This window comes from Ammospiza nelsoni, chromosome 13, assembly GCF_027579445.1.
Source record: "Ammospiza nelsoni isolate bAmmNel1 chromosome 13, bAmmNel1.pri, whole genome shotgun sequence".
Lineage (NCBI taxonomy): Eukaryota > Metazoa > Chordata > Aves > Passeriformes > Passerellidae > Ammospiza > Ammospiza nelsoni.
Window position 1 is genome coordinate 15,334,081 of NC_080645.1, and position 26,778 is coordinate 15,360,858.

General features: G+C 53.0%; 3 protein-coding genes across 6 annotated transcripts; all 3 read right to left on the reverse strand.

Moving 5' to 3' along the window:
* Window positions 1–286: 286 nt before the first annotated feature.
* TMEM208 (transmembrane protein 208) lies at window positions 287–5,394 on the reverse strand. The gene is made up of 6 exons (XM_059481539.1): window positions 5,318–5,394; window positions 5,151–5,246; window positions 5,006–5,065; window positions 4,756–4,892; window positions 1,764–1,848; window positions 287–734 (listed from the first exon to the last, which is right to left on the reverse strand). The coding sequence occupies exons 1-6, from the start codon at window positions 5,321–5,323 to the stop codon at window positions 597–599; spliced, it is 522 nt and encodes a 173-aa protein (XP_059337522.1). The 5' UTR covers window positions 5,324–5,394; the 3' UTR covers window positions 287–596.
* An 836-nt stretch (window positions 5,395–6,230) lies between these two features.
* Window positions 6,231–14,140, reverse strand: ELMO3 (engulfment and cell motility 3). 3 transcript variants are annotated; one of them, XM_059481339.1, is made up of 20 exons: window positions 13,967–14,140; window positions 13,852–13,892; window positions 13,662–13,734; window positions 13,537–13,587; window positions 12,899–13,068; window positions 12,000–12,099; window positions 11,744–11,895; window positions 11,584–11,662; window positions 11,154–11,204; window positions 10,671–10,793; window positions 10,387–10,518; window positions 10,012–10,116; window positions 9,404–9,512; window positions 9,055–9,191; window positions 8,799–8,962; window positions 8,562–8,674; window positions 8,205–8,309; window positions 7,778–7,860; window positions 7,500–7,580; window positions 6,231–7,323 (listed from the first exon to the last, which is right to left on the reverse strand). In XM_059481339.1, the coding sequence occupies exons 1-20, from the start codon at window positions 14,042–14,044 to the stop codon at window positions 7,111–7,113; spliced, it is 2,160 nt and encodes a 719-aa protein (XP_059337322.1). In that variant the 5' UTR covers window positions 14,045–14,140; the 3' UTR covers window positions 6,231–7,110. The 3 variants fall into 3 exon arrangements, with proteins under 3 accessions (XP_059337322.1, XP_059337323.1, XP_059337324.1); XM_059481340.1 differs by lacking the exons at window positions 12,899–13,068; window positions 13,537–13,587; window positions 13,662–13,734; window positions 13,852–13,892; window positions 13,967–14,140 and having other exon boundaries at window positions 11,744–11,891; XM_059481341.1 differs by lacking the exons at window positions 10,012–10,116; window positions 10,387–10,518; window positions 10,671–10,793; ... (7 more) ...; window positions 13,852–13,892; window positions 13,967–14,140 and having other exon boundaries at window positions 9,055–9,147; window positions 9,404–9,505.
* A 158-nt stretch (window positions 14,141–14,298) lies between these two features.
* Window positions 14,299–26,601, reverse strand: E2F4 (E2F transcription factor 4). 2 transcript variants are annotated; one of them, XM_059481342.1, is made up of 10 exons: window positions 26,425–26,601; window positions 24,516–24,625; window positions 23,876–24,039; window positions 23,347–23,388; window positions 20,666–20,727; window positions 20,243–20,528; window positions 19,623–19,787; window positions 18,476–18,523; window positions 16,887–16,931; window positions 14,299–16,565 (listed from the first exon to the last, which is right to left on the reverse strand). In XM_059481342.1, the coding sequence occupies exons 1-10, from the start codon at window positions 26,599–26,601 to the stop codon at window positions 16,450–16,452; spliced, it is 1,215 nt and encodes a 404-aa protein (XP_059337325.1). In that variant the 3' UTR covers window positions 14,299–16,449. The 2 variants fall into 2 exon arrangements, with proteins under 2 accessions (XP_059337325.1, XP_059337326.1); XM_059481343.1 differs by lacking the exon at window positions 16,887–16,931.
* Window positions 26,602–26,778: the final 177 nt, after the last annotated feature.

Sequence of the window (26,778 nt, forward strand, 5' to 3'; positions counted from 1 at the left end):
CCTGCAAAGGTAGCACAGGCCAATCTGTGGCTCCAGAGAGCTCAGGCTCGATCCCAGAAACTCCAAGTTTGGCTGCAAGCCCTGTTCTCAGCATCCCCAGCTGCCCCTCACTCCTGGTCCTGCAGGGCAGCTGCAGATTCTTCACAGGGTGCAGAGGCTGTAGCAGGCAGGGCAGCACAAAGCTTGGGAAAGGAGAGCACCTGTCTCTGGGGATTCTGCTCCCCTCTAGTCCAGCTCTCCAAGAACTTGCTGGCACTTTTCACAAACCCACTGCCAGCACGATCAGTTAAGACTCTGCTCTTTAATGTACTATTTCCTCCAGCATTGCACTCCCCAACGCTGAATGCGATACAGCGCTGCTTTAAAAAGATATTTACACACATCCCAGCATCACCCCCTTGTCAGCCCGAGGAGTGAGGCCTCAGCCCACGCCAAGACCCAACCGGGGGAAGTCTCTTGCGGCCTTTCTGTCGGAATGGCAGCAGTGACAAAGGGCAACAGAGCTACTGCGGTGGTTCTGGATTGGTTTTGGTCGCATCCCTGATGAAATAACAGCATGGAGATGGGAGAGGGCGTTGATCTCTGCCCAGGCAGGGCTAGAAGCGCTTCATCTGCCGGCGCTCCTGCCGCCGCTGCTTCTTCTCGTTGGGCTCCTGAGCCGCGGGCGCCGCCTCGGCGGTGAACCAGGGCCCCAGGATGTTCACCCACAGGAGGTACAGAGCGCGCCCCGGAGCCTGCAAAACACGCGGCACAAACTCAGGCACAAAGTCCTGTCCCTCCTCGGGGACAGGCAGGCTGCTCCTTCTGAGGGACACAAAGCAGCTGGATCAGAGCATCTCAGGGTGCACGGAAATCAAAGGCAGTGGCAGGTACCCAAAATAAACGGCCTGGTTTCATTCCATGGTTGAGGAATGTATACAGAGCTCAGGCTTCATGCATGGAAATCCCAGCATCAGGTCTGAATTACCCAGAGGGATCCAGCTGTCCAGACATTCCGCCTCTCCTTCCTTCGGAAAACACACCCATATTTCTTTGAATTTATGAAAAAAGCGACCCAGATGGTCTCCAGGGGACAGCCGAGTCGAGGCTGCCCTCTGCCAGGCCAGCTAGGGAGGAACTTGTGGGTGAGGACTGAAATGAGATCAAGGACTGAACTGGGATAACTTTCCATGCTCCCACAATTGCCTTCTGTACTTCTGTGGGATATCCTCAAAGCAAATGTGGAATTTTTAAACTAAATGGAGATTTTTTTTTCTCCTTCTACACACAGTTTTAGCTGGAGACACATGACAAACGTTTCAGAAGCAGAAAAGGTTTGGTGTGTTAAGGGGAATGAAAGCCTGTAGCATTTTATCTACCCAAAGGCACAGTGTGCAGCAGATCCCAGCCTTGGTGCACGCTGAATGGCTCAAAGAGCCAAACATGATGAAACACTGTTTGTTACAGACACAGAAAGACTCTGTGCACCAAGACAGCTTTGATCTGCCTCATGTTGCTTGTTGCCCATTTATGGGACCAGAGGGAAAGACAAAGGCCAGCCTAGTTTTTGCGTGGTTGACCTAGAGGGATCAGGACTTCTTTGCCTTGTTCAGCCGAAATTTTAAACAAGATGTGACAAGGAGATTAAAAAACATATCAGGAAATAGTTCAGGCCTGAAACATGACACTGAAATGAAATGGATAAATCATGTCCTCCATCCTGAAGACAGGGAAAGAAAGCAACACTGCAGAGCAAGATGGAAAACAGCAGGGCTGGGGCTTACCAAGAGCCAGAAGTACCAGACGTAGAGCGAGAAGCAGCTCAGCACTTGGACTATAGCTGTCAGCAGGATCACATCCTTGAGGTGCCTGAGGGAACAAAAGCAAAGCATTAATCTTTCATTCCAAGCCCTGGCAAACACAGCAGCTCTGCCAGCACAGTCTGCTCTGCCCCAGGGGAGTGACCCTGCCCAAGCCAGGCTGGCCCTGCTTTGCCACACACGGTTATCTAGAAGAATCAAAGCAGCAAACAAACAACAACAGCAAAATAGTCTGATGAATTAAAGAGATCATCTCCCTCTGAAAAAAAACAACATTGAGAAAGCTGAGGAATTGCTGGGGGTTGGAAATCAGCAACAAAACCACCCCCCACAGCTGCAGCCAGCACTGCTGATTTGACACCTATAATGACATAAAGTGTAAGTCCTCAGGACTGGCTGTGCCGAAGGGAGCCATGAATCTTCCCCTTGCCATTTCACAGGCTGACAGACACTTGGGGTCACTAAAGGACAAGCACACCACAAGCTGAGCTACAGCAACAGACGGCTCCTCCTCCCGTCCTGCTTATCTGACTCCAGCCCTTCCATACCAGCCTGAGGCAGAGCTGAGAGCAGCCAAGGAGAGGAATCAGCTGCCCACACTTCAACCACCACCCTCGGGGCATCTGACACCCAGGAGGAGAGGTAAACAGGTATTAGTTTTTCAACACAAGCCTCAGGGAGTGCCATGAAGGTTTAGAAAACAGGCCAACTCTCACTCTGGTTAAATCATCATCTGCTGGAGTAAAAAACCCTTCAGTCACATTCAAGAATGGAGACAAGAAAACAAAGGCTATGGCATAAACAACATCGACTCAAGACACTGCAGAAACCACCACCAACAGCTCTAGCACGAGACACTGAGGGTTCAGTGACATCTGGCATTACCAGAGGCCACAGAAGGGTGAAGGCAGAGCTCCCACCAAGGCAAACTCTCCCAGAGATCATGAATATTGGCTTTTCCCAACCCCAGAGCAACACAAAGCATCCATTTCAGCAATAGACAACACAAGAGAAATGCCATGAAATGCACAGTGTTCCAGAAGCAGCTCCAAAGGAGCAGCATTAATCAGCTGCAGCAGGCTTAGCTAAGAGGCTGGAAATACCCACTGCTTTGTGAAATACCTGCTAGCCTAGGGTGGTTCCCTGACCCCCAGAGAGGTAATTTAGAGGTACAGGGTAAGGACTGGAACTTCAGCTCTGAAGATTTTGTTTTTAGAGCTCTGCCTCCCCTGTGTTTTGCATAGCCCATGACTCAGATAAGCATTAATTCATTTTAATGTGTGATAAACCCCACCCCAAATGCTCAGGCAGAAAAACCTCTGTGTCTCAGCAGCAAGGGAAGTACATCTGCACTCAGGACTGCAGCAGGGCTGTGCCTGTCACCTTTTCACAGCAGGTGCTGTGATCCCTGTGCTGCCTCCTGTCAGCACCATCACACACACAGGGCAGTTCTCAGGCACTCTGCCTCAGTGCCCCAGTGCACAACTCCAAGAGGCACCTTCCACAATCAGGAGCACACCCCAAACATCAAAATTCTGTATTTTCGTTCTTTAACTGTCACACATTGTTTCACTAAAAAGGTATTCAAAATATTTTGCAATTCCACTCTAGAGAGCCAAACCAGTGTAAAATGGGAACAAAACACTTGGCTGAGCAGCAAGTGACCAGCTCATAGGTCACACTCCCTCTCCTCCTGGTCTTGTCCCCCCCTGAGTCTCTTACACCAGACATCTGAGTCACCCCTGCTGCAGGCACTAAAGGCACCATTCCACTAACCCAGACACAAGGTGAGAGCTCATCCTGTGCAGAGACAGCAGGTTCTGCACCCCAGTGCCTGCTGCTGATAACATCCCCAGGCAAAAATCAAAACTTACTTTAATGAAACTGTATACATCAATATATGACCCTGGCAGCCTGAGAACACCTGATGCAACACAGAGGGCTCAGCTGCAAACAAGGCCCCACTGTGCTTCTTCAAAAGCCTGGCAGCAAGGGAAGGACAGAGGTAAACCTGGAGCTGTAGCCCAAAGACATGTGAGGAAGGAGCCAGGACCTCAGCACCTCGCTGAGCACATGCTGAAGATCCCCAGCAGAGCTGGACCTGGGCAGAGGCTGAGGGCAGGGAAGACAAAGAGCAAAGCCCAATGTGTCCACAACCACCTGGCAGTTTTCTGTAACTAGTTTGAGGCTCACTGTTGGAAAATATGTAAATCTAGAAGGTATTTCTGCTGTACTAGCAATGTCTCTTTATTTTATTTAGCAGCTTTGCAGGAATTACTGCTGTGTTTCCTGTAATACTGTGGCATTCCTTCACCAAGGAAAAGAGGAAAAGACAGTTACAGTGGCACCAAGGAGACTGGACAGGCAGAGACTCAGTGCTGTCTGCAGAGGGACATGAAGAATGCACAAGCATGGGGGACAGAAATGGCTGAGGAGGTGACAGGAGCTGGCTGAGACAGAGACAGGGAGTTTTAGCATGCAGACCATTTCAAGACATGGCCAGTTTGCAGCCAGGATGGCGTAACTGGCAGCAAAACCCTTCTGCTCTGTCAAGCATTACCTGCTGCGCTGGTTTAAAAAGAAAACACCTATCACTGTGTGCTGCAGCACTGTTTGTTAACTGAAAGATGATTGTAAACTACTCCTGCTGAACTTTTTGTGATCTCTTACCTCTACAGCTCAGCCCTGTGGACAGTGACCGTGCCAGGCTGACACACCCGCGTCGTGGCTCCTGACTGGAGCACACCAAGCCAAGTGTTCAGGTAATAAGGACAGTTAAGGTACACTCTGAGAAAAAAAGGCTCCAAACTTCCAGCTCCCCTCATGCCCATGCCAGAGGGCAAGCTGAGGAGGGAGCTGAGGCCCAGCCTTGTCCTCGGGAGCCTCTCCTGGCTCTGTGTGCACGCTCAGGCAGCAGGTCCTGCTCACCTGGACTCGTGCGAGTGTGGACACTCACTCTGCCATCCCCTGCTCCATATTCAGGTCAATTCCCCCGTCGGCAAGGCTGCCATCGTCTGTGAAAGACGGCTTTGCCATGGAGTTCATGGACCGGTAGCTGGTGCCGTAGACCACCAAGCTGAAGACGAACGCGACCTGCAACAGGGAAGCGCTGTCAGCTGCGACCCCGGGGCCGGGGCCACGAACGAGCCCCGGCCCGGGTGCCCCCGCCGGGGCAGAACACGGTGCCCACGGTGCCCGGCGCTCACCCACGTCCACGCGGAGGCGGCCGAGTAGAAGATGACCAGGTTCACTAGGGCGTACACGGCCTGCGGAGAGAGCACGGCACAGCTTTCCTCGTCTGCCCGCTCCCAACCCGGCCCCGGCCCCGCCGGCCCGCCCGGCCGCACTCACGGAGGCTCCCAGGATGATGCGGAGGTAGAAGCGCAGCGTCTCCCGGTTCTCCTCGAAGATCTGCTTCTTGCCCTTGGTGCCCGCCTTCCCCTTGGGCTGCGGAGCCAAGAGAGGCGGTCAGCGTCTCCCGGGAGCCCCGGGCCCCGCAACCCCGGCCCCGCACTCACCGCCATGGCCGCGCCGGCTCCGCGCTCCGCTTCCCGCGGACGTGACGCGGCGGAAGCGGCGGGACAGAGCCCCGGGCAGGCGGGACAGAGCCGGGACGGGACAGAGCCCCGGGCAGGCGGGACAGAGCTCCGGGGCGGGACAGAGCCCCGGGCAGGCGGGACAGAGCTCCGGGGCGGGCGGGACAGAGCCGGGACGGGACAGAGCCCCGGGCAGGCGGGACAGAGCTCCGGGACGGGACAGAGCCCCGGGGCCGGGCGGGACAGAGCCCCGGGCAGGCGGGACAGAGCCCCGGGGCCGGGCGGGACAGAGCCCCGGGCCGGGCGGGACAGAGCTCCGGGCAGGCGGGACAGAGCCCCGGGCAGGCGGGACAGAACCGGGGACGGGCGGGACAGAACCGGGGACGGGCGGGACAGAGCCCCGGGGCCGGGCGGGCTGGGCGCGCCTCGGGCCGGGAGGGGATGGCCCTGCCCCGCGGTCCTCCCACGGAATCACAGAATAGCGAGGCTGGAAAGGATCAGTTGGTCCAACCTCCCTGCTCAAGTAGGGTCTTCCCAGAAGTGGTTTTTTAATGTCTCCAGTGAGGGAGACTCCGCACCCTTTCTGGACAAGCGAACTGGGAAGAACTTCACTGTGCGAGTAACAACACAAAGGAACAGAAAGATTGCCCAGCATGGCACTGGGACCATCCACAGTGCTCCCAGCCATCCTGGGCTGGAAATAGCCTTAGCTGTAGGGAGCTTGACTCAGCCTGCACCTCAACACCAGGAACAAGATCTTGCCAGCCATCCTCCCAGCTCCTTCACGCACAGCTCCCACGGTGCTGCCATCCCAGCCTTACCCACTCTGGCCCCTTTTGACCCTCAGTCAGTCTGAGCCCTTCCCCAAACCATTGGAAAGGACACGGTTCCGAGTTCTCCACAAGTGTTTATTGTCCCAATACACAGGAGACAGAGGCATGGCTGGATCCCCACGGACCTGTGGCTGTGTTAGCACAACACCCTTGGGAGGAGATGCAGGCACAAGGAGGTGCAGGGCACTGGGGCTGTGGGGCCGGGGAGGAGGTAGCTTGAGGTGCAGTAGTGCAGCAGCATGGCTGAAGTGTGCAAGTATCTGCCCCAGGTGGGGAAGGCACTGGAATTGGCACGATGGGCACACCAGGGGCTGCTCGTCACACCAGGCCCAGCTGAATGGTGCTGGGAAAAACGGGCTTGTACCCTAATCACCCCCATTCCAGGAAAGTGCAGAGGCATCAGCAAATACACTTTTCAGTGCAGGAGGGACATGGAGATGCCATCTGCTTGACAAACTTAATGGAAAGGTGTATTCTATCCTTTTTCTGACACTTTGTCATCCAGAAAGGATCCCCTACACTGATGGCGAAAGTGAGGCAGTGCAGATTGGTACCTTTGTAGTGTTGCTCCCCCTCCAGCTATCCCAGGGCTGCCTGTACCTTTATTCCAGTCCATATCCTTGCCCTCTCTGCCCAAAGCCTGGCTGCAGTGTGGGGGAATCAGTGCCACCACAGAGGGGTTTGACTGTCTGTATTTCATCTCACCTCCCCATGGCAGGGGGGCAGAGCAGCCAGGTCACCCCCCTGGAACAGGAGGATAATGCTTGGTGGCTCATTCCCAGGTTCTTGCAGGAGACAGGACACAGGCAGAGAAGGGTGGGACACCCAAACCCCCAGCAGCACCTGGCCTGTCCCTTTGGGCCAGAGATGAGGGACAGAGCCTGGAGGGAGGGACTTGATTTTGAGGGGCATAGAGGGTAGGGACAGGGCACAGGGAGGAACTCACTGCTCTGCATGGCTAAAGTCATAGCAGAAATTTAAGTTGCTGGGAGGCTTTGGGATGGGAGGAGGGTTGTCAGGAATGCTGATGTTCTCCAGGTCCAGGAGCCGCAGCTTGAGCTCCATGGACAGCAGGACATCAAGGTCTGTCTGTGTTCTCTCACTTGTCATCTCCTTGCCCAGAAGCACATTCAGCCCATCTGTCCAGAGGCAGAACTGGGGAAGCAGAGCATGGGCATCTCTGGCACCAGCCCTGGGCAGCCAGAGAGCCCATCTCTCCCCTGCTGTGGCTTCCACCCCCCAGGGACACACAGAGCTCGCTCCCTGACTGCTGTGCCCTGGCACCACATCTTGGGCACAGTGTGCCACCTCAGCGGGCCCCTGGAGCTCACCTCGTACCGGGTGGGGGCAATGAAGTTGAGGCAGTATTCCTCCACATCGTGCACAATAGAGAAGGCCAGCTCCAGGACATCCTGCAGGGACAGCACAGGGGCTAGCTGGCTTCTCAGCTGGACTCCACCCAGTTCAGAGCAGGAGCTGCACCCAGCCTCTTCCTCTGCACTCCAGGAGACCCAAGAGGTCTCTGTCCATGAAACCACACAACCTGCCAGCATCTACCCACTCCCAAAACCCATTCCCAGCTGGACAGGATAGGGTGTGAGGTGCTGACCTTGTTCTGCTTCCCAGAGCTCTTCTCCTTTGTGTGTGGACACTCCTTCCCCACCAGCAGCATCTTCATGTCTGCCACAGGAACTGCAGCAAGTGGAAGAGCTATGCATTAATTCTCCCTCTTCCCATCCCTCTCCCCCTCCTTCAGGTGCCCCATGTGCAGAGCCCAGTACAACCCAAATGTGGGGACTCACAGCCATCCACAGCTTGGGGTGGGGGGCTCAAACCCTCTGCAGCACCCTTTGGGAAGCCAGTCTGCCCCAGCCTGAACTCCCACAGCTCCCAGTCCCACAATACCAGCAGACACTGGGACAGCCATGCAGCAGCTAAGCAGAGGGGCAATTCCCACCTTAAGGCAGTCTAAACCTGGAGGTTATCAGAGGGCTCCCCTCCCTCCTTCCCACCCTCTCTTTCTCTCCATCACCTACTTTTCTCTGTCAGGCTCTCGATGGGAGGAGACTGCACCCCCTCCTCCACGTCCCCATAGTGCAGCACCTTGTGGTTGGGGGACAGGCGGCAGTACCACAGCTTGTCTGCAGCAGAAGAGCCATGAGAAATTCTCAGCCTCCCCTTGCAGAGATGCCCTTCCCAAGGGGCATGGAGCTGCCCCCTTATCAGCACTCCCCATTTCTCCCAGCCCATGGGTTTAGCCCATACCAGCTGTCCAGGAAGTTGGGCATTCTACTCCCAGAGATTAACTGGGACTTCCCCAGTGGCAGGGGACATGGGAATAAGCCTCTGTCCCCCTGCCAGGCCCCCACTCTGGAGCAGGGTTGTGCACCCACCCTGCCTGCGGCGGCTGCTGATCTTGCGGAAGAGCGTTCCCTCGCAGAGGTGCAGCAGGCGCTGCTGTCGGATCAGCTCCAGCAGCTCCGGCTTCAGCTTCTCCCGCAGCTCCCTGGGGTGACAGCCAGCACAAGAGGAGCACAGCCATTTCAACAGGCACTCACTGACCTCCCAGCCTGACTGTCCCTGCCCCAGGCCCCCATCACAGCTCCCCTTCCTGCCCACAGCCCACTCACAGCACAGGCACAGCCAGCGTCTCCTCCTGGTGCAGCCGCTCCGTCTGCCGCAGCTTCAAGATCTCGCTGTAGTTCAGTGCGTTCACTCTGGTCTTGAACAGCTCCAGGGACGTGGGCTTGAGGGACAGGGTCCTGGTGATCTGCTCCCGCACCACCTGCATCACCTGCCAGGCACAGGACGTCAACTCCAGTTTGCCAACACTCCCCAAATCCCTGAATTTGTACTCCCATCCAGGGAAGAAGCATCCCCCCTCACCTTGTCAAAGTCTTCCTGGGTTGCTCTCATCTCCTTCCAGGTCTTGTTCACCAGCTGGATGCAGATGCAGAACAGCTCTTGAAAGAAATGATCCTGCCCGAAGAACATAGGGTAAAAGGCCTGAGCCGTCTCCGAGCCTGTGGTGAGAAGGACAGATGATGCCAGACTCCCCAGTTTTTCCAGGGAATTTCAGTGTCCAGGGAAACCTGGGTAATTCCCAGCCCTACATCCCCCTCCCAAGCTGTCAGCCATGCCAGAGCCTGGTGGCCACATGGATGCAGTGCCCTGCCCTGGCAGCTTGTTCCCCAAGCAGCAGGGCAGGGAGAAGGACAAGCTTGGGCACACGTACATGGCTCTCCAATGTGCAGGATCTCACAGAGGATCAGGGTGAGCTGGATGCTGCTCCGAGCAAAGGGACACTCATGTTTGTCTTCCCGGCTGCTGTTCTCGAGGATAAACTGGAGAAGAGGGACATAACCTCATGTTTCATGGATTTGGAGGGCTGCCCCAACAGTGAGTATCAGACTTGCCACACTCCTCCTGCATTCCTAGTCAAGCTGTCCCCCCAATAGATGAAGCCATCTCTAACACAAGTGACCCACTCTTCCCAAAATCCAGCCCCAGCCTCCTCCTTCCCCTGTGGCAGTGTGGGAGCTGGTCACTGGCACTGCAGGTTGGAGCATGGCTCATGCCCTGCTGGTTTTGCCCAAACTGCCCCAGTTTGCTCAAGGCCTGGAAACAAAGCTGTGAGCAAACCCTTAAAAATTATGGGGACCCTTCAGAAGCACTGGCCTCAAATGGCTTCTCCCACCCACAGGAAGGACTCATCTCCATCTGAAACAGAGCAAGGACACTTGCCTGGGTGTGGCCAAGGACAGATAACAAGGAAGGAAAAGAAGCTGGAGATCCACCAGCATTTCTCCACCAGGGAGTTCCCTGGGCGAGCACAGCACCTACCCTGCTGTAGGCATTCGGGGTGTTCCTGGAGAAATACACCATGTTATCCAGAGCAAGGAGTCCGGGTGGGGCACGGCGGAGATCCTCTGCTGGGTTGCTGTTGTTCTAGGAGGACACAAAGGATGCAATTTAGCAGCAGCTGCTTTGTTCTTCAAGCAGCAGTGGCTTCCCAACACAGCCATGGGGCTTGCCTTTGAGTCCCAGCACTCCACAGCACTTGCTGTTCAGGAGTGCTGAGGGAGCAGAAGGGAGGTACTGCAAGGTGGTCCCTCAGCACCAACAGGGACACCTGGCTTGAGGGAGCCATCAGAAGGTGCCACCAGGGCCATGTGGTGGGGTCAGCGTGTGGCTCAGGGGGATGCAGGGGGAACACACCAAGAAGCCCAGCTTGCGGAACTCCTTGGCACACAGGGATCGCCGGCGCTCGGTGCTGAAGGTGCCAGCAGCTGCCTCGCCCTCCGACTCAAAAGCAGCCTGGCGCAGGGACTGCAGGAGATCCCGCTGCTCCTGGAGGGACAGAGGAGAGGAGAGAAGAGGATGCCAGTGAGCCCCGCAGCACCAGGTTCTCCCAGGGCAAACCCAAATGGGTTGGGTTCACCCAAATGTGAGCTACTTCCACTGGTGGAAGGGACCAACTTGCAAGGGGAGTACTCCCAGACCTGTGAGTAGGGATCCATGGACATTTTCATGCGATGCTCACACAAGTTGAGGCTGACAGACTGCAGCACGTAAAGATAATGGGCCATCTCATCCCCCAGCGGCTCAGAGCTGTGGATAATGTTCTACAGGAGATCATGAGACAGAAGGTTCCCTCATGCTGCTGCTTCCAGTCCAAGCACAGAACCCAACAGCCAAATCCCAGCAGGTCCTGCTGCTCAAAGGGGTGTTGGGAAGTGGGAAACTCCCCTTTGGGTTGGGCAAGATCTGTGTGCACTGAACTGCAGGCAGATGGGGGTGCAACCCTGGGCACATGGGTGCCAGCAGAGCAGCACCCATAGGCATTCTCAAGGAAGGGGTATGGGGCACACAGGCAACCCAGCCAAGCATGGTCACCAAAGGTTGGGGCTCAGGGGACAGGGCCTGGGGAGAAAGGACAGAGAATGAAGCACAGAGCAGACCCTTGCACAATCCCAGCTCCTCACCTTGTGGATAAACTGCCTGATGTTCTTCTCCCTCAGGTATTCCATCATGTCCTAGGAAACAAAAAGGCTGTGAGACATTCCCCAGCTCAGCACACCATCATTTCCCCCACAAAAAGGAGGAGGCAGAGTGAGGACATAGACTTTAAACACCTCTGGGCACTTCTTGCGGCCCTGCCATCCCAAAGAACACAAACCCCACAGCAGAGGACCCAGCTGCCCAAGGTCCCATCACAGAAGGAGCCCACCCTGAGAGCTCAGATGTGCCAGGGGCTGGGTCATTACAATCACTGAGCTACCACCAACTGTGATACTTCTGCCATTTGAGACAAAAAGTCCTGACAGCTGAGGGCTCTCAGCAGAGCACCCCGCTGACAGGGGCACTGTGGTGCCTGACTCTGCACTGCCACCACCCTGCCATGGGGGCCCTCACCCGGCGCTCGGTGTCGGTGGCGCTCAGCAGCAGCGCAATGAGCAGAGCCATGGCCTTCAGCTGCAGCTGGGCATTTGTCCTGTGGGAGGAAGAGCAGGAGGATGTGAGAGCCACCAGCTCTGAGGAGGGGGATGAATGGTGCTCCAGCCTCTCCACTTACACCTGCAGGTGGGTGAGAAGGCGGTCCAGTGTCACTTCTTTTTTGACCACCTCAAAGAGGAGGCGACTGGTAGGCACCATATTCTCCAAGATGGACAAGGAGAGCTGCTGGATAGATGCATCCACTGCATTCATGTTGACATAACTCACTATCTAGGAGACACAAAACCATCTGTCAATGGCAGGCTGAGCCTGGAGCACAAGGATAACAAGGGATGCCACAGGCACAAACTCTGGACATTGTAGAAAACTCTTACCTTCTTGATGAAAACTGTACTAAGATTTTCCCAGGAAACAAAATCATGCTCCATCAGCTCTGTGAAGGCTTTGAGGGTATGAGCCAGCATCTCCCCTGTACTGGAGGAACAGATGAACAAATACAGTGAGGATGGCACCAGATACCCTGATCCATCCTATGGTGGTGTCTCTGCAGTTGAACATTGGTAGGCATGTTAGAAAGAGCTAGGGAAGAGAGCAGTGAGCAGAAGAAAGGAAAGAGACTGTTGGGTAAGAAAACAGACTTAGTCATCCCAGGAAGTTGACTTGGCCAGGAAGTCAAGACAGGGGAAGTTCAGTAGTTGGAAGCTGCATCCTCATGGTACAAAGATCACTGCAGACAAGCCCTCAGGAAAGCTGAACCACCCCATATCCCTCCCTCTACTTCCAAGAAACCTGCTGCATTGCCTGGTTCCACATTCTCTGTGTGACAGGAGCTCAGAGCAGCTGCACCACCACATCCTGGAAGAGTCACACAGGCAGTGGTATTTGGCAACCAGGGTTTTCTCAAGCTCCTTGCAGAACTCTTGAAGCTATAACCTCAGGGCAGAGGGATCATTCAGTGTGGCAGGAATGAGGAGCAGCACTGGAGGCTAAGATGATCAAGGAGTTTCCTGGTAGGAAACCCCATGAGGCTGCAGATAACCCAGCCAGGGAAGGGACAGAAGGTTCAAGTCTGGGCACATTCACAAGGAGTCAGGACTGCATATCTGTGGGGACCTTCCCCTGGCTGCCAGCATGCAGGGACACAGCCACAGAACAGGCATCAACAAGTCAGGAACACAGAGTCCACTCCAACATCCAGCTTGGAGCTCATGCAGCATTAGCAAGGGAGAAGAAAAGTCAAAGACTGCAAGTAAAGTCCTGTCCTGATACTAACTCGTTCCCTTCTTCTACAATAGAGTAGATTTGCTTCAAGCCATTCCTGCTGATGAACTCTTGAGCAAAGGTAACATCCTGGGAGAGGCTTGCAAGCTTCTTCAGTGAGTCAGTCTTCACATCCACATTCTTGCTCTGGATCCCGATATACAACTGCTCTGCTTCTTGGTCCTACCAGGAAGGAAAGAATCAACCCAAAGGGGCTCATAGAAAAACAGCGAGAAGCTTGAAGGTGGCTGTAAGAGCTGAAGTGCAAATTTTGGAAGGAGCCTTAGGCTGGAACAGCCCCAGTAAGGAACTGGACAGAGAAACAGAGCCACCAGAGAAGAGACCAGGTGGAGCTGAGGATGGAGGTCAAACTGGCATGACACCAAGAACACTTGATGAGTTGGCCCCCACGTCCAAAGCATTTCAAAATTATTTAATTTCTTTTCAAACTCCCCCAAGATCTGCCAAGGGAAAATGAAGGCTGAGACATGTCTCCTGCCTGTGTTATTTCTGCTGGGTCTGAGGCACAGAGAAGAGCCATCATGAGCTCAAGTCACAGAGGCAGTCAGAGGCAGAGGGCTCAGAGCACCCCACTGCAGGGGCACAGAGCACCAGAGCACACAGCAGAGACAGGGGGGCAGAGGGATGTACCGGGGAGGTGGTCAGCCGTAAAATGCTCCCGTTCTTAATGTCCCTGCGGTTCTGTAAGGAGAGAAGGAGCCGGTGAGCCGCTGGGCGCTGCGGCAGCGGGGCCGGGGGCCGGGGGGGTGTCTCACCGACTCGGTGATGTAGGTCTGCCGCCCGTCCGCGTACTGCAGGGCATAGCGCTCGGCGTTGGGCAGGTTCCACCTGCGGCCAGGGGCGGCCGGTCACAGCCCCGCTCGGCTGGTGCCGGCAGCCAGCGGGTCACGGCAGCCCGGTCACGGGCAGCTGTCACCACTCGCGGGCAGCGAGTGCGGTACTCACGCATCACAGACGTCCTTGAGCACTGAGGCGAGCGGCTTGGTCTGCGAGAGGGAGGGAGGCCGGCCGTGAGGCGGGGCGGGGGGCGCGGGGAGGGGTGCGGGGTCACGGGCAGTACCTGCTGGAGCTCGATGAGTTGCGGGACGGCTCCCACCATCTGGATGGCGATCTTTACCACGTCCTTGGGCGGCGGCATGGCTCCCGCGGCGGCCCCGCACCGCCGGCAGTTCCGGGTTGTTGCCGCCGCCGCCGCCTCCCCTCACGAAGGGCCCGGCCGCCGCACCGAGGCCTTGCGCCGCCACCCCAGCCCCGGGCAGGCCCGGCCCCCTCACCTGAGCTGACGCGGGTGTGGCAGGACCCACCTCCGGCAGCAGGACAGGGCCTCCTGCGCGGAAAGGAACCCCATCCCCTGGGCGAGGGCAGAGAGGAGGCACAGCCTGGGGCAAGGTGAGAAACTCTGGAAAGTTTTTGTTTATTCACGTCAGAGAACACTCTGTACAAATATGACAGGCAATTTTCTTCCCTTGCAAAAAAAAAAAAAGTATAAAAATAATCTTTATATATGAATCAAAAGTTCATTTGCAACTGTAAATTTTTCTCTAGGTATCCTTTTCGGGAGGTCGTCTAACTGGTGGTGGACATGAACACTGGGGAGGAGGGCAAGGGCCAGGCAGTACATGAAGAGCTCGAGCTACACCAAAGCCACGGAGCCTTGTGAACAGGCAGGACCAAGGGATTCCGGTCAGCTTCCATGTGGAGAGGGGAAGGTTCAGGGACTGGCAGCGTGCAGGCTGGAAGTTCAGCCCCCAGAGGGTTGTCTGTCTTGCCAGCAGCAGCTGCCAAACTCGTGTCCCATTGCTCCTCCTGAGTTGTTCACGCTTTCCCCAAAGAGGCTGCCAGTGCTTTGTTACTGCAGAAATGAACAGTCCTTGTGGAGGAGTCCCACACAGAATGAGAGGGCCTGAGGAGCCACTCCAGGGACACAGGTCCCAAGCACAAGCTCTTCTCATCTCTGCAAGCTTTTCATATTTCACATCCCTTAGTCTGGTGCTGCAGCTGGTTGTGTGGGTCACAGGCAGTGAGCAGCTACGCAGAGAAATTAAACATCAGCTGTTTGAGTGGACGGCTGGAAGCTCCCTGTGTGCAGCAGCCAGCCATGGCCTGGCCTGGCTCTCTGTTCAGCAGTTTGCAGAGCAGGAAAGGCAGGACAGCTGCTTCCACTGTGGTGGCAGGAAGATGTGCAAAACTAAACACACTCACAGGACTTGACCAAAACCCAAAGTTGGGGCTTGCAAAATACAATACAAATTCCATCAGGACATTTTTACTCCAATTAAACTGCACAAGGTCCCAGCCTGGTACCAGCTGATGATCCTAAAGAAGCCAACAGCAGACCTTCCATTACAAAGCAATAAAGAAAATGTTGAGGAAAAATGATGCAGAGAAAGCATCGCAGCAGGTAAAGACCTGCCACAGGATCAGGAACTGGGAGTGTGGGTATGGGCACTAAGGGAGCAAATTCAAATATGCAGAAAACCTGATCCTGAGAGAAAAAGGGGTAAAAAAAGCTCACTATTTTGACAACACCTACATAACCTGTCACAGCAAAATACTACTGAATTGTAACTGCTTGGTCACCTTTCAGACAGTTGCAAGTTCAAGTGCAATGGTTGGAAAAACCCAGCTATTTGCTAATATGAGCAGGCTCTGATGTCCCTGGAGTACCTTACAGGCACCAGCTGAAGCAGTCTTATCCTTTGAAACATCTCTTCAGTCAGGCAAAACCAAAAATTAAAAACAAAACCATACTGGCACCTCTGCTTTAGCCCTGTAAAAACAGCACAGCTGCTGGACAAGGAGCTGGAGCCCCTGGGGCTGTGCATCAGAAGGCTGGTGAAAGCAGATCCAACATTCCTGCTGATGCACCAACAGGGAAAGGCTCAGTGCTCCTGGGTCCTACAAGGAGCACTCAGCTCCTGAATCCCACTAGGAGGCACAGCTGGCTAAAAAAAAAAAAAAAGTGCTTTTTGTAAAACATACTAGCTTGGTCTGAAGTCACTGAAAGAAATAGACACTTTGGTGCCTTTTTTTTTTTCCTCTTGATGCCTATTGGAAATAAAACTACCCCAATCTGAACCACTAACACAAAGAAATCTAACAAACAACCTCTGGGCTTGTGAACTGACCATGGTATTGGGGGTCCTTGTAGCAGCTGGTACCTAGGAGGTGCAAAGTGCCTCTGGGAGTGCAGGAAAAACCAAGGCATGCAGATTGGAGGAAGCTCAGAGAGGCATGTGGGCAAATTCTGCAGGTGAACTGGGAACACTCAAAACACAGAGCCTTTGAAGTGAGGCCCAGGATCCAGTGGAGAGATGCGGGGGGAAAGCTGCACGTGGATCTTGCACGTGCACCAGAAGGAGAAGGAAACTACAGGGAGGCTCCCAGCCTGCAAGTCCACATCTCTTGGTTCTGAGTCCATTTGAGAGCATCTCTGAATGACTCGGCCATCGAGCTCTAGCACAAAAGGAATCCAAAAATAGACACTTTCCAAAGAGTTACAAAACAGTCCGTGTTTGCAGGGCTCACAGCCGCACTGAGAAGTCAGAGGTTGAGGACAGGCACATCAAAGAGGTCACAGACACCTTCACTCTCATCCAGGTTGTAGATGTAGTCGTGATCTCCAGGTGGAGGGGAGAGGCGGAGCAAGGGAGCAAACACTGGGGAAAGAGAAGCCCAGGGTTGGTTACAAAACTCAGCACTCCCACCCCAGCTGAGAGCTGCCAGTGGCACTGAGCAGCACAGCCACCTCACAGGAACAGTCTTTGAGGTGGCCTCAGTCAGCCTCACAGAACTGAAGAGACTCTTGGGTCTCACACCTCTCTCAGGGACTGGCAGGACAGCGAGAACTGAGTCTGTGTCCAGAGCCCAGAAAAGATGAGGGCAAGTCTGCAGTCACAAGGCTGCCAGCTGGGTAAAGTCACACAGCATGGTCTTCCTCCCAGGAAGGCCACACCATGACAGGAGACTCTGAGACTCACCTTCAGATGACATCAGCTCTTCCAGCAGCTCAGAGTTCACACATTCTGGGGAAGAGACAAGCATGGTAGCAAAACAGTCTGCTCTCCTGGTCTGCTCCTGAGTAGTTCCCCACTTTCCCCACCCTTGTTATCCCTTCTCTGGCTAAGGCACAGCATGTGCAGCAGGCAGTGAAAGGAAGCTTGTGCTTAAAAGAGATAAAACCATGTAGTAAAAGTAATTCCAGCACAAAACACTATGAGAGAGCTCCAGCTCCTGTGGCTTAGATTGCACAGCCTTAAAGCAGCTGCCAGTGCCAGGGCAACATTACTGGGATCACACAGAGGATGAGAGGCTGCATGGAGTGTGCTGCAAGGACTGCTCCTCTGAGCTCTGCTGTGCTGCTCTCCTCCAGTCCTGAGTGTTGCCTCTGTAGCTGTTGACTCTGTTTTGTCCTTTGCTCCTGGATTTTTTATCTTCCCCCTCCAAACTGGGAAGAATACTCCATAAAAGCACATACTTTACCATAGAAAGTAAATATCTCCTTTACAATAGCGTCCACATAGTGACACCGAAGAGTTACTTTGGGTAAGTTAGATCTCCTACACTGCTGGGGCTTTGCAGCAGTTTATATCTCACACTGTGAACTCAAACTTACTCTTCAGATGTACTTAGACATCATCAAGACTTCATCCTTTATCTGTAGCAGAGGTGCTGGGCAAGGAGGAAGGATGTTCTCCAGGCTGACTGTGGAGCCCAGGGCTAAGAGCACATAGATTGGAGACTCACATGCGTCTGTGTTTGGGTATGTGGGGATTTCTACCCAAAGGCAGCACCTCCACAAAGCATCTGCTAGAGCATGGAATGAAGGACAGCTGCTGTACATCCCCTGTGACCACCACTGAAGTACTTGGGTGTACTTGGCCCTGCCTTGCTGTGGGGCTACAAAGTATTTGGCCAGCAGTGAAGAGAAATAATTGTACTGATAGTTTCCCAGTTTAGGTTTATGTCAGACCAAATTCCTTCATGTTTTCTGCCTTAACCCAGAGTCTGTCCCATCATTAGGCAGCAACCCACAGATATTCCTTGGGCAGAGTCAGAACTCCAAACACAAGTAACAGCATCTCCCTCCCCTACTACTCCAAAATTACCAGTTCCTCTACCACCACCACTGAGAAGTATTTTGAAGAGAGAACATTATCTCCCCAGATTATTTGCTTGGATTAGCCTTAGGCAGCTAAAGATGAAACAAGACTTAGCAGGGATTTTTCTTTTCCATACTGCTGAGAAGCTGAAGGAGGAGCACGGAAAGGCTGAACATGGATTAGTGTCAGCATGGGGACAGGAAAGCCCTTGCTGGTGCACTGCAGGCAAGATCTAACAGAGGTTGCTGGGAACATGGAGACAGAAAAATATATACAGAACCAGTAATTTTAAGAGTGCCTAACTACTCTTTAGTAGAGGGCCATCAGCCACCAATGACCACAAGACCACAAGCACCTTACAAAACCACATCCACAAAATAATCCAAAAGGGAGCGAATCAAACAAATTGTCCCTTTTCTGTGGATAGATGGGCACAGAAAAAAGCTGTGGTCAGGGAATGAACGTACCTCTCATTGGATCAAACATCTCTGACAGCTCTTTGGGAAGTTCCAGTACTGCAAATACAACAAACCAGATGGTTTGGATCATTACATGAAGAGTCTGAAATGCTTTACAGCAGAATCACCCACAAACCTACTGTGCTCCTTACACACCCAAATCATCCAGAAATTCTGTTCCCACACTCCATGTCAGATGTTTCTGCTGCAATGACAAGCAACAAAGTACTTGAGCTCCACTACTTGAAAATAAATTTGTAGGAGCCCTGGGACATGAACATGTTATCACAGTCAGCAGCTGTGTCTGCAAACCTCACCCAGTACACTGCCCTGATTACCTTGTGTAGGATGGGGACATGCCTTTGGCGAGGCACAGTGATAAGATATATGCACATCCAAGGCCTAATTCCACAACCAAGATGACTCCACAGCTGCTCTGAGACACGCCAGCAGCAAAAGTGAAAAAAGCACCGGGTGAGCTGTGTTTGAATAAGGTTTTCTTCTAACCATAACCTAACTTTGAGTGTTTCTGCAGGGAAGTTGGGCTTCAAAACATTCCAGCAGTGTGGCTTACCTAGAGGATGCTTTTCTCTCCTTGGGCCAGCCTGCCATTTCCTAGCATAAAGCTCCAGAGTTCCTTTTTTAAAGCACATCAAGGAGCTCCCCAAATATAAACTGCAGGGTCACTAAGAACACAAGATCACTAAAGACAGATGAAGTATTCCTGAGCAAAGGAGGAAAAGGGAGACAAGAGCTCTCCTAATATAGAAAACTCCTCGGGTTACAAAGGTGCTCTCAGTGGTGGCTGAAAATTCTGTAACTTCATGAAGTCTCAAAAATAGGACCTTACTCTATAGAAAGGATTGAAGTGGAATAACCTCACATGTAACAGCAGAGACGTGTGTCATGAGGGTGTCCCTTGCAGATTTTCTAGTACTGATGTCACAGAAAGCAGCAGGACACTAGACAAGGCACAGTCCCCTTGTCACCATGTTTCCTGGCAGCCTCACAGGGCAATGCCCACTCATCCTTTGCAGACTCTGGCTGACAGCAAAGGCAGAATGGAGCTCAGCTCCTTCCTCCAGGCCCAGCAGCCTTTCCCTCACTCCCAGCAGCAGGATTTTGGAGCAATACATGAAACAAGCAGCATACTCACCTCCTGTGGGGTCCGGCTTGATGGGCTCAAAGGAGGTAGAGGTGCTGGGCAGGACAGAGCTGCTGTCCAGCGAGGCTGAGGACTGCAGCAGCTGCGTGTCCAGCGCCGCCGGCTGCCCCTCGAAGTCACCGCTGCCCTTGGCCTCTGCCGCCGGGACATCGCACTCTGGGAACACCACAGACACACCCAGGAACGTCACCTCCCACCAGCCCAAAGGCAGCAGCACCACACACAGCCCTCACTAGCACTGCTGGCCAGGCAGCTGCACAGGGAGAAGCTTTCCTGCTTTTCTCCAGTTCCATAGTTGGACATATTTCCTGCTGATCAATGAACCTGCATGATCAGCTTCTCCCCTACAGGTGCTCCTAAGGTTGGCACTACAGGTGCTGCTACACCTACAGGTGCTCCTAGAGGTTGGCACTACTCACTGAAGCCAAGTGCCTGATCTCCCTGAGCACAGCCAGTCCCACTAACCAAGGCCAAAGGAAGGGCAGCAGCAAAGGCAGCAATGCCTTTGCCAGGAGCTCTCAAAGCTGCGCACCCGGCAGTGCCAGCGCCAAGGAATGCACCCTGCTCTACCAGCCACCAGCCCATTTCTGCCTCCTGTAGCTCCCTCTCACCTGTGCCTGCACTTTTCTGTGTGGGAGGCCCATGGTCCTGCGTGCTGGTGGGTGTTGGTGTGGAGGGCTGGGTGCTGCTGGGAACAGAGGCCTCCTGGAAGTGGGCCAGTGGTGGGATTTGTGGTTTGGAGGGTGCAGCTGCCTGGCACTGAATGAGGTCTTCAGGGGGAGGGACAGGGAGTACGACAGGAGGAGAGCTCCAAGTATCTTTGTTTACTAGAAGAACATCAATGGGACCACTTGTGCTCTTCAGGTGGATCTGGTATTTCTTCTGTCCATTTAGGCCCTGAAAAAAATCAAAAGCAAAACACAGACTTACACTAAAAACTGTTTTCAAATAGCACATCAGTTTTCCACAGGCAAAACATACATGTACACACACACACAGAGCCCATGCACTCTGCCCATGAATTTATCACTCACCTCAGGGACAGGAACCTCCAAACGTGTGCCTGATGGGGCTCGAATCACAAGGAGGGTGTCTCCTGTGAAAAGAGAATCAGTCAGTGCTCCTGGGCATGAGCTCCTGTGATGTTAATTAAGCACTGATGAAGAACCCACCTCAATGCCCCTTCCTCTCCTGGCAATCCTCCATGGAAGGAAGCCATCTACATCCCAGCACGTCATACAGTTCCTAATGCCTTGGAAGAACTAGCTTAAATTCACTCTTAAGAACATCTGAATCCTAAGGGAAGTATCCTTCATTCTGCTGTCACAAGCTTTTAGATGTGAATTAGAAACAAGAGAGCTGCACCGCCAGCAGAGAGATGGGGTTGAACCAGGCTCAGAGCCAGGCTGCCAATGTCAGGCTGGTGTCCCAACACCTGAAACCAACACTCCCCAGTCTCTACTGGCCAGAGCTGCCTTAGCTGTACTGGATTCTCCACATAGCCCAGCACATGTGGGGCTGGAAGCCAGGCTGACAGCATCCTTCCTTTGCAAGTTCTGCAGCTCCTAAAGACCTGCACCCTAATAACCCAACAGTCACAGGCAAGCAGCTCCCAGCCTGTATCTGGGTTTAGAGAAACATGAACAGAGAAATACCAGAGCTGTGAATATCTGACATATTTAGATCAAGCAGCTTTCAGCTTTCACTTTGAATGTTTAAGCTTTAGTGTGGTTAATAATCACAATTCCCCAGTATTCTGATTAAGCTTCACATGGTAATTAACACCATGTGTTAATTACACATGGTGTTAATTACCATGAAGATTCCCAGAGTGATGAGAAAGAGTGGACAGCAGAAAAGCACATCCCTTAATTTCAGGCAGGCAATCAAAAGTCAAATCAGCAAAAGGTAAAGGGATTAAAAACAACATGGGATTTGTCAATTGGATGGGACTCGTTTAACAAATCTACACTTAAGAAAAATGCAGAAGACATTCAAAATGCACAATAAAGCTCAAAGACACCAGCTCAAGCTGTAAGACCTGTCAGTTTCAGAGACAGGTGCTGGGTTTGTATCTCCTTTGATAAATATGTCCCAAATACTTGTACAAAAGAGCACCCAGTAGGTTTCCACTTCCTTTTTGAATCTGCAAGTGCAAAATGCATCACAGCAACAGATGCAGAAATTAGGTTTCCCAGTCACTAAAAACTGACATATTCTTACTTCTCTTCTTTCTTTTTTAATTAATCTCTATTTGACAAGAGTCCGAGAGTGGAAATCTTGGAGCAAGCAAGTTCAATAGCAGTCAATTAGAAAAACCAAGAGCTGAAATCCAGCCTACACCACAGTTTGAGGGACACAAGAGGTTTAACCAAAGAATATCTTTAAGGCTTAGGCGTTCAGGAGAGGAAAAAGAATCATTTAAGGCATGTCCATACAGGAAAACTGGACAGGCAATGGAAAACCATGGATGAAAGGCTCCATTCTAGAGGGAACTGACACCTCCCCTCAGTAAGATCTAATCTCTGCATGTTTTGATGAGGTCTGACCTCAAACACAAAGTGGTTTACAAAAACCAGGTGCAATGAAATGCAAAACGCTCAACCAGCCAAGCAAGGAGCTGTCTGCTGGTCTCCAGTAAACTCTTCCAGACTGTTACAGTGATCTGGCCCCCAGCACTGTCAAACTGAAAACACAATCCCTGCCCCCAAAAGTGCAGCTTCAACCAGAAGAAAGAGCAAAGCCAAAGGGGTGGTGATGCAGCCGTTACACCAGCAGGAACTTGGTGAACAAGGAAAGCACAAAGGCAGCAACAGCAAACAGAGGAGCTGATGAAGTGCAGGGTGAGAAAAGTGCTTGGAGGAGATGAGGAGAGCCAGGCACAGGTGAGATTATGCATGGCTGGAGGCAGCCAGGATAAACAGCTTCAATCTCTGCAGCAGCCAAGCAGAAGGAGGTTGCCAGGTCAGGAGAGGTCAGGCACCCACTGAAGCAGAAAGGAGCTGTGACTCCACACCACTACAGCTGGGAAAAGCAGTTTATGTACTGAGGCTGCCCACTGCCTGCTGGCCACCAGCATTAATCTGGTCTTACATCTGTCATTAGAATTGGCAGCAGAAGAAACAAAGACTGCTGTGGGTTTCTTCACTTTTGCTAGAGAGACAGAACATAGAACTTTTGATACAAACTTCAGGAATGAAGGGAGTGAGAGCAGAGCAAATGGTGCATTCCCTTCTGTCCTCTGCTGTCTCCTTCCTGCATTCTTGTTGGCAGGGGAAATTATGTAGCTGAGGGACCACCTTTAATACTATTTCACTGCTTTCATCATGGTTTCTACTGTGAAATAAAATTTGTTTCCTGTCATTAGAACACTGCCCACCCAAGCCCTTAAAATTAAGGGCTTCTAACATAACACACATACAGCCAACTGTGAAACCCAGCAAGAAGACTTCCTTAGGAGCAGCACCTCTATTCCTTTAAGCACAAGATATGGCCTGTCCCCTCTAATGGAGACAAGAAATCTGCAACTCAGTGGTACACAAACCCAGGACAGCATCAGAGCTGATATTACATTTCACTTGATGCTGTTGGGCAGCCCACAGTATGCTCTGTGGGCTCTTTCTTGGACAAAGGAGAGTAGCTGGGACAGACTGACAGGCCTGCAGCATCACATCTTTACAATGGAGCACCTCATTGAAAATGAGCATTTCCTCACCTGTGAAGCACTTGCAGATATCTTCATGTGTCACATAGGCTAATGTTCCCAAGGTTAAGGAGAAAGGCTGCAGCTTCCTGCACAGACAGGGAGCTCAAAGCACCTGGTGTTTCCTTCCTGAGCACAAGGAACACCATTCCCAGAAGGCTCTCCATGCCACATTCTGAAGTGGTCTGCAGGTGAGGTCTGCAAGCTCCATGCCCATCAGAGCTGACATCCTGAGATAGTTAAGCCACAAGAGCTGCTCTGCACTCAAGAAAGTGGCACCTGTGACTCAGAAAAAAGCACTTTTCTCACTGTGGTAAACATTACTATGTTTTTTACTTCCAAAAGAGGAGAAGCTGGATGCAGAGAAAAGCAGGTCTCCAGGCTGACCAGTTACCCAAATTTCAAACCAAGGTGCTGCCTTTTGACCTTTCAGTGCAGTTTCTCCAGCAGCAATAGGTCAGCACCCACCAAGCCCTCAGGTCTTTGCTTCCCAGCCCAGCAAGTGAACATGGAGACAGAGCCATCAGTTCACACAAAGGATATCGACTGTTCTGCATGTCTTCTGTAACATTTTTGATGCTCTGCTGAACCCACATCTTCTGCTGCTCCAGCTCCTGTTCCCGCTGCTCCAAGTCCTCAATGTCTGCCTTCAGCTCGATCAGTTTGTGAGCTATTTCACGTGTGTTGCAGCCAGGACCCACCCCCCTGGGTAAAGCAGAAATGGGTGAGATATATCAGCCTCTGGAGGCCCCAGACCCACCCCAACCTCTCTGCCAGCCTCTTATTCCCACCTGTGTCAAACATCAATGCCAGATTGCCTGGAAAGCCATGTCTGTACCCACTCTACATGTCCACCTCCCAGCACAGCAATGTTTGGTACATCTTTCTATTTCCCACAGTCTAGCAGGACTCTTCTCCACCTTCAGTAACATGTCAGGCATCTTTTCTAGACCAAGGCAGTGCAAATATTTAGTTGGCACCAAAATAACACCTTTGCTGTAAGAGAGACACCATATGTACTTCAGCTTTCCTCACTGTGCCATCAGCACAGCCCAGCTGGAAGAGGCAAGAGCATGGACCACTGAGGAACCTTCCTCTGCACACAGCATTTTAATCCCACTGTCACTTAAACCTGCACTAGAAGGGACCTGTGAATGATTTAGACCATCCCTGCTACTCACTTCCACTGGATACTGTTCTTGGACTTCTTCTCGATCAAGCCGATGCCTTCCAGGACATTTGTGATATCGTAGATCCGTCGCTTCTGTCGCACAGCCAAGGTATCTGCAGCCTGAAAAAGGTTAAGACACTTAATTCCAAACTCTCAGTCATGTTTAGCTCCTTCTTGCCTGGCAGATTAACTCCTGGCCAAGTACTTTGCTCCCCATTTCATACCTCTCCTGTTCCAGCGTTTCAAGTTACACAGCCATGTTCTTGATCTCATATGACCATGAGAAGAAGTCACTCATTCTTCTTTTTTTCTTACCCCACAGCCTTCCCACTAAACACAAACCAAATTCCAGCACTCCTGCTCGCAGTGGATCCAAAAATCACCATTCTCCAGTAGCAAAGCAGTGCTAGAAAACAGTAGCTCAGCAGCCTAAAAATTCAGTGCTCCCTTTGGGTAGAGCTGGAGATGGGAAGGGGAATGCTGAGAGCTGTCTGGGCAACACTTCAGTGAAATCAACATTCACAAGGTCTCTTCTAAAGCTGATCTGATGCCACTTGACAAAGAATCAATATCTTTTCAAGAGATTCCTCTGTTTGAATGACACGATTCCAGGTGGAGAGTAAACAAGAGCAAGCCTGGGGCTTTTCTGCCTTGCTCACACGACCCTTTTCCCCTCAGGTTTCAGGACTCAAGGAATGGAACTGTTTCCACCACCACAGAGCAACCTGGCACCAGCAAAGAGTTAATGTGTGCACAACCAGGACCAGCAATGGCACTGGCAGTGCAGACAGAGCAGGTCAGCACAGGAACCATGCCCCTGTCACCCACCAGTGGGGGGCCAGGACTTTGGATACCCTGCACCACACAACTACATAAATCACACTGACCAACACAAATTCCCTTAATGGACATCTGAAGCACAAAGATATTGTCAAATCCAATGAGAAAACAATTTGGCACAGGCATGGAGCCAGGAAACTCCTCCAGCCCTGCATTACTGGGGCTTTCTGGCACTTGTCTGTCTCACACACGTGCCCACATAAGAGATGATTATATAAACCACAGCAAAGGAACTTCCCCTACAGGAAAGGCTAGAGATTAAGTATTATACATTGCACTGTGTTACTTCCTCTAGGTGAAGATCTTAAAAATACAGATGCAAGATGCATTCACACAGCACTTCTCCACTGCCTAAAGGAATGGGGGAAAACCTCTGGCAGGTGACTCTGACCACACTCCCCCTCCTGGTGTGTGCCGGAAGGGTTAAGTGCTGCACGGACAGCTTCTATAGGTATGTGTTTCTGTAGGTGTCTGAGGCTTTGGTGCCAGTGACCAAGTACAGGGCAAGAACACAGAGCAGAACAAGGTGATCAAACGGTTTTGCAAGTGAAGCACACAAACACCTGCAGTGTATGGCAAGGTCCTGAGAAAGAAGAGTGCCCGGGACAACCCGATGGGGTGGAGAGAAGGGCTGGGAAGGAGGAGCAGGAGGGGCTGGGAGGGCGGCCAATGCAGAGCCTGGCCGGCAGCTCTGCCCCAGGAACCCCGCTTTCAGTGCACCCAGAAACGGCTGGAAAAGCCCTCCAGGATGATCGATCCCAGCCACTAAACCCCACCACTGAACCATGTCCCTAAGCGCCGCATCCACAACCGTTCTGACCAGGGACAGTGACTCCATCGCTACCTGAGCAGCCCATTCCACCAGTGCCTCACCACTCTTGCGTGTAGAAATTTTTCCTGTAATCCAATCTAAACCACCTGCTGCACCGGGCGCTGCCGTGTCCCTGTTCTCCCCCTCCAAACCCGCTCCAGCCGCCGGAGCCCCGATCCCGCCGGAGCCCCGCTCTCCCGGCGGCCGCTCCCTCCGAGCCCACCCCCGGGCCGGCGGAGCCCTCGTCCCCTGCCGCCTGCCCCCGCACCAGCTTGAGGTCGAGCACGCCGTCCTTGGCCTCCTGCAGCAGCGACACGAACTTGGTGGTCAGCAGCCCCAGGCTCTTCTCGTGCCGGCTGGGCGCGCCCGCAGCCCCGCTGCCACCCCCGGGGGGCTGCGCCCCGCACTCCGCCATCTGCCCGCCGCCGGCTCCGGGGCCGCGCATCCGCTTCCGGGCCGCGGGGCTCCCCGGGAACCTCCGGGGCGGGGACGGCGGCGGGGCGGGGACGGGGGACTCCCCCCCGCCGCCTCCCGGGGCTGCGGAGCCGTTCCGCTTTGCTCCCGGTGTTCCGGCAGCCCCGTCGGTTTGGGGGGTAAAGCCAGGGGTGCGTCCATCCCCTCG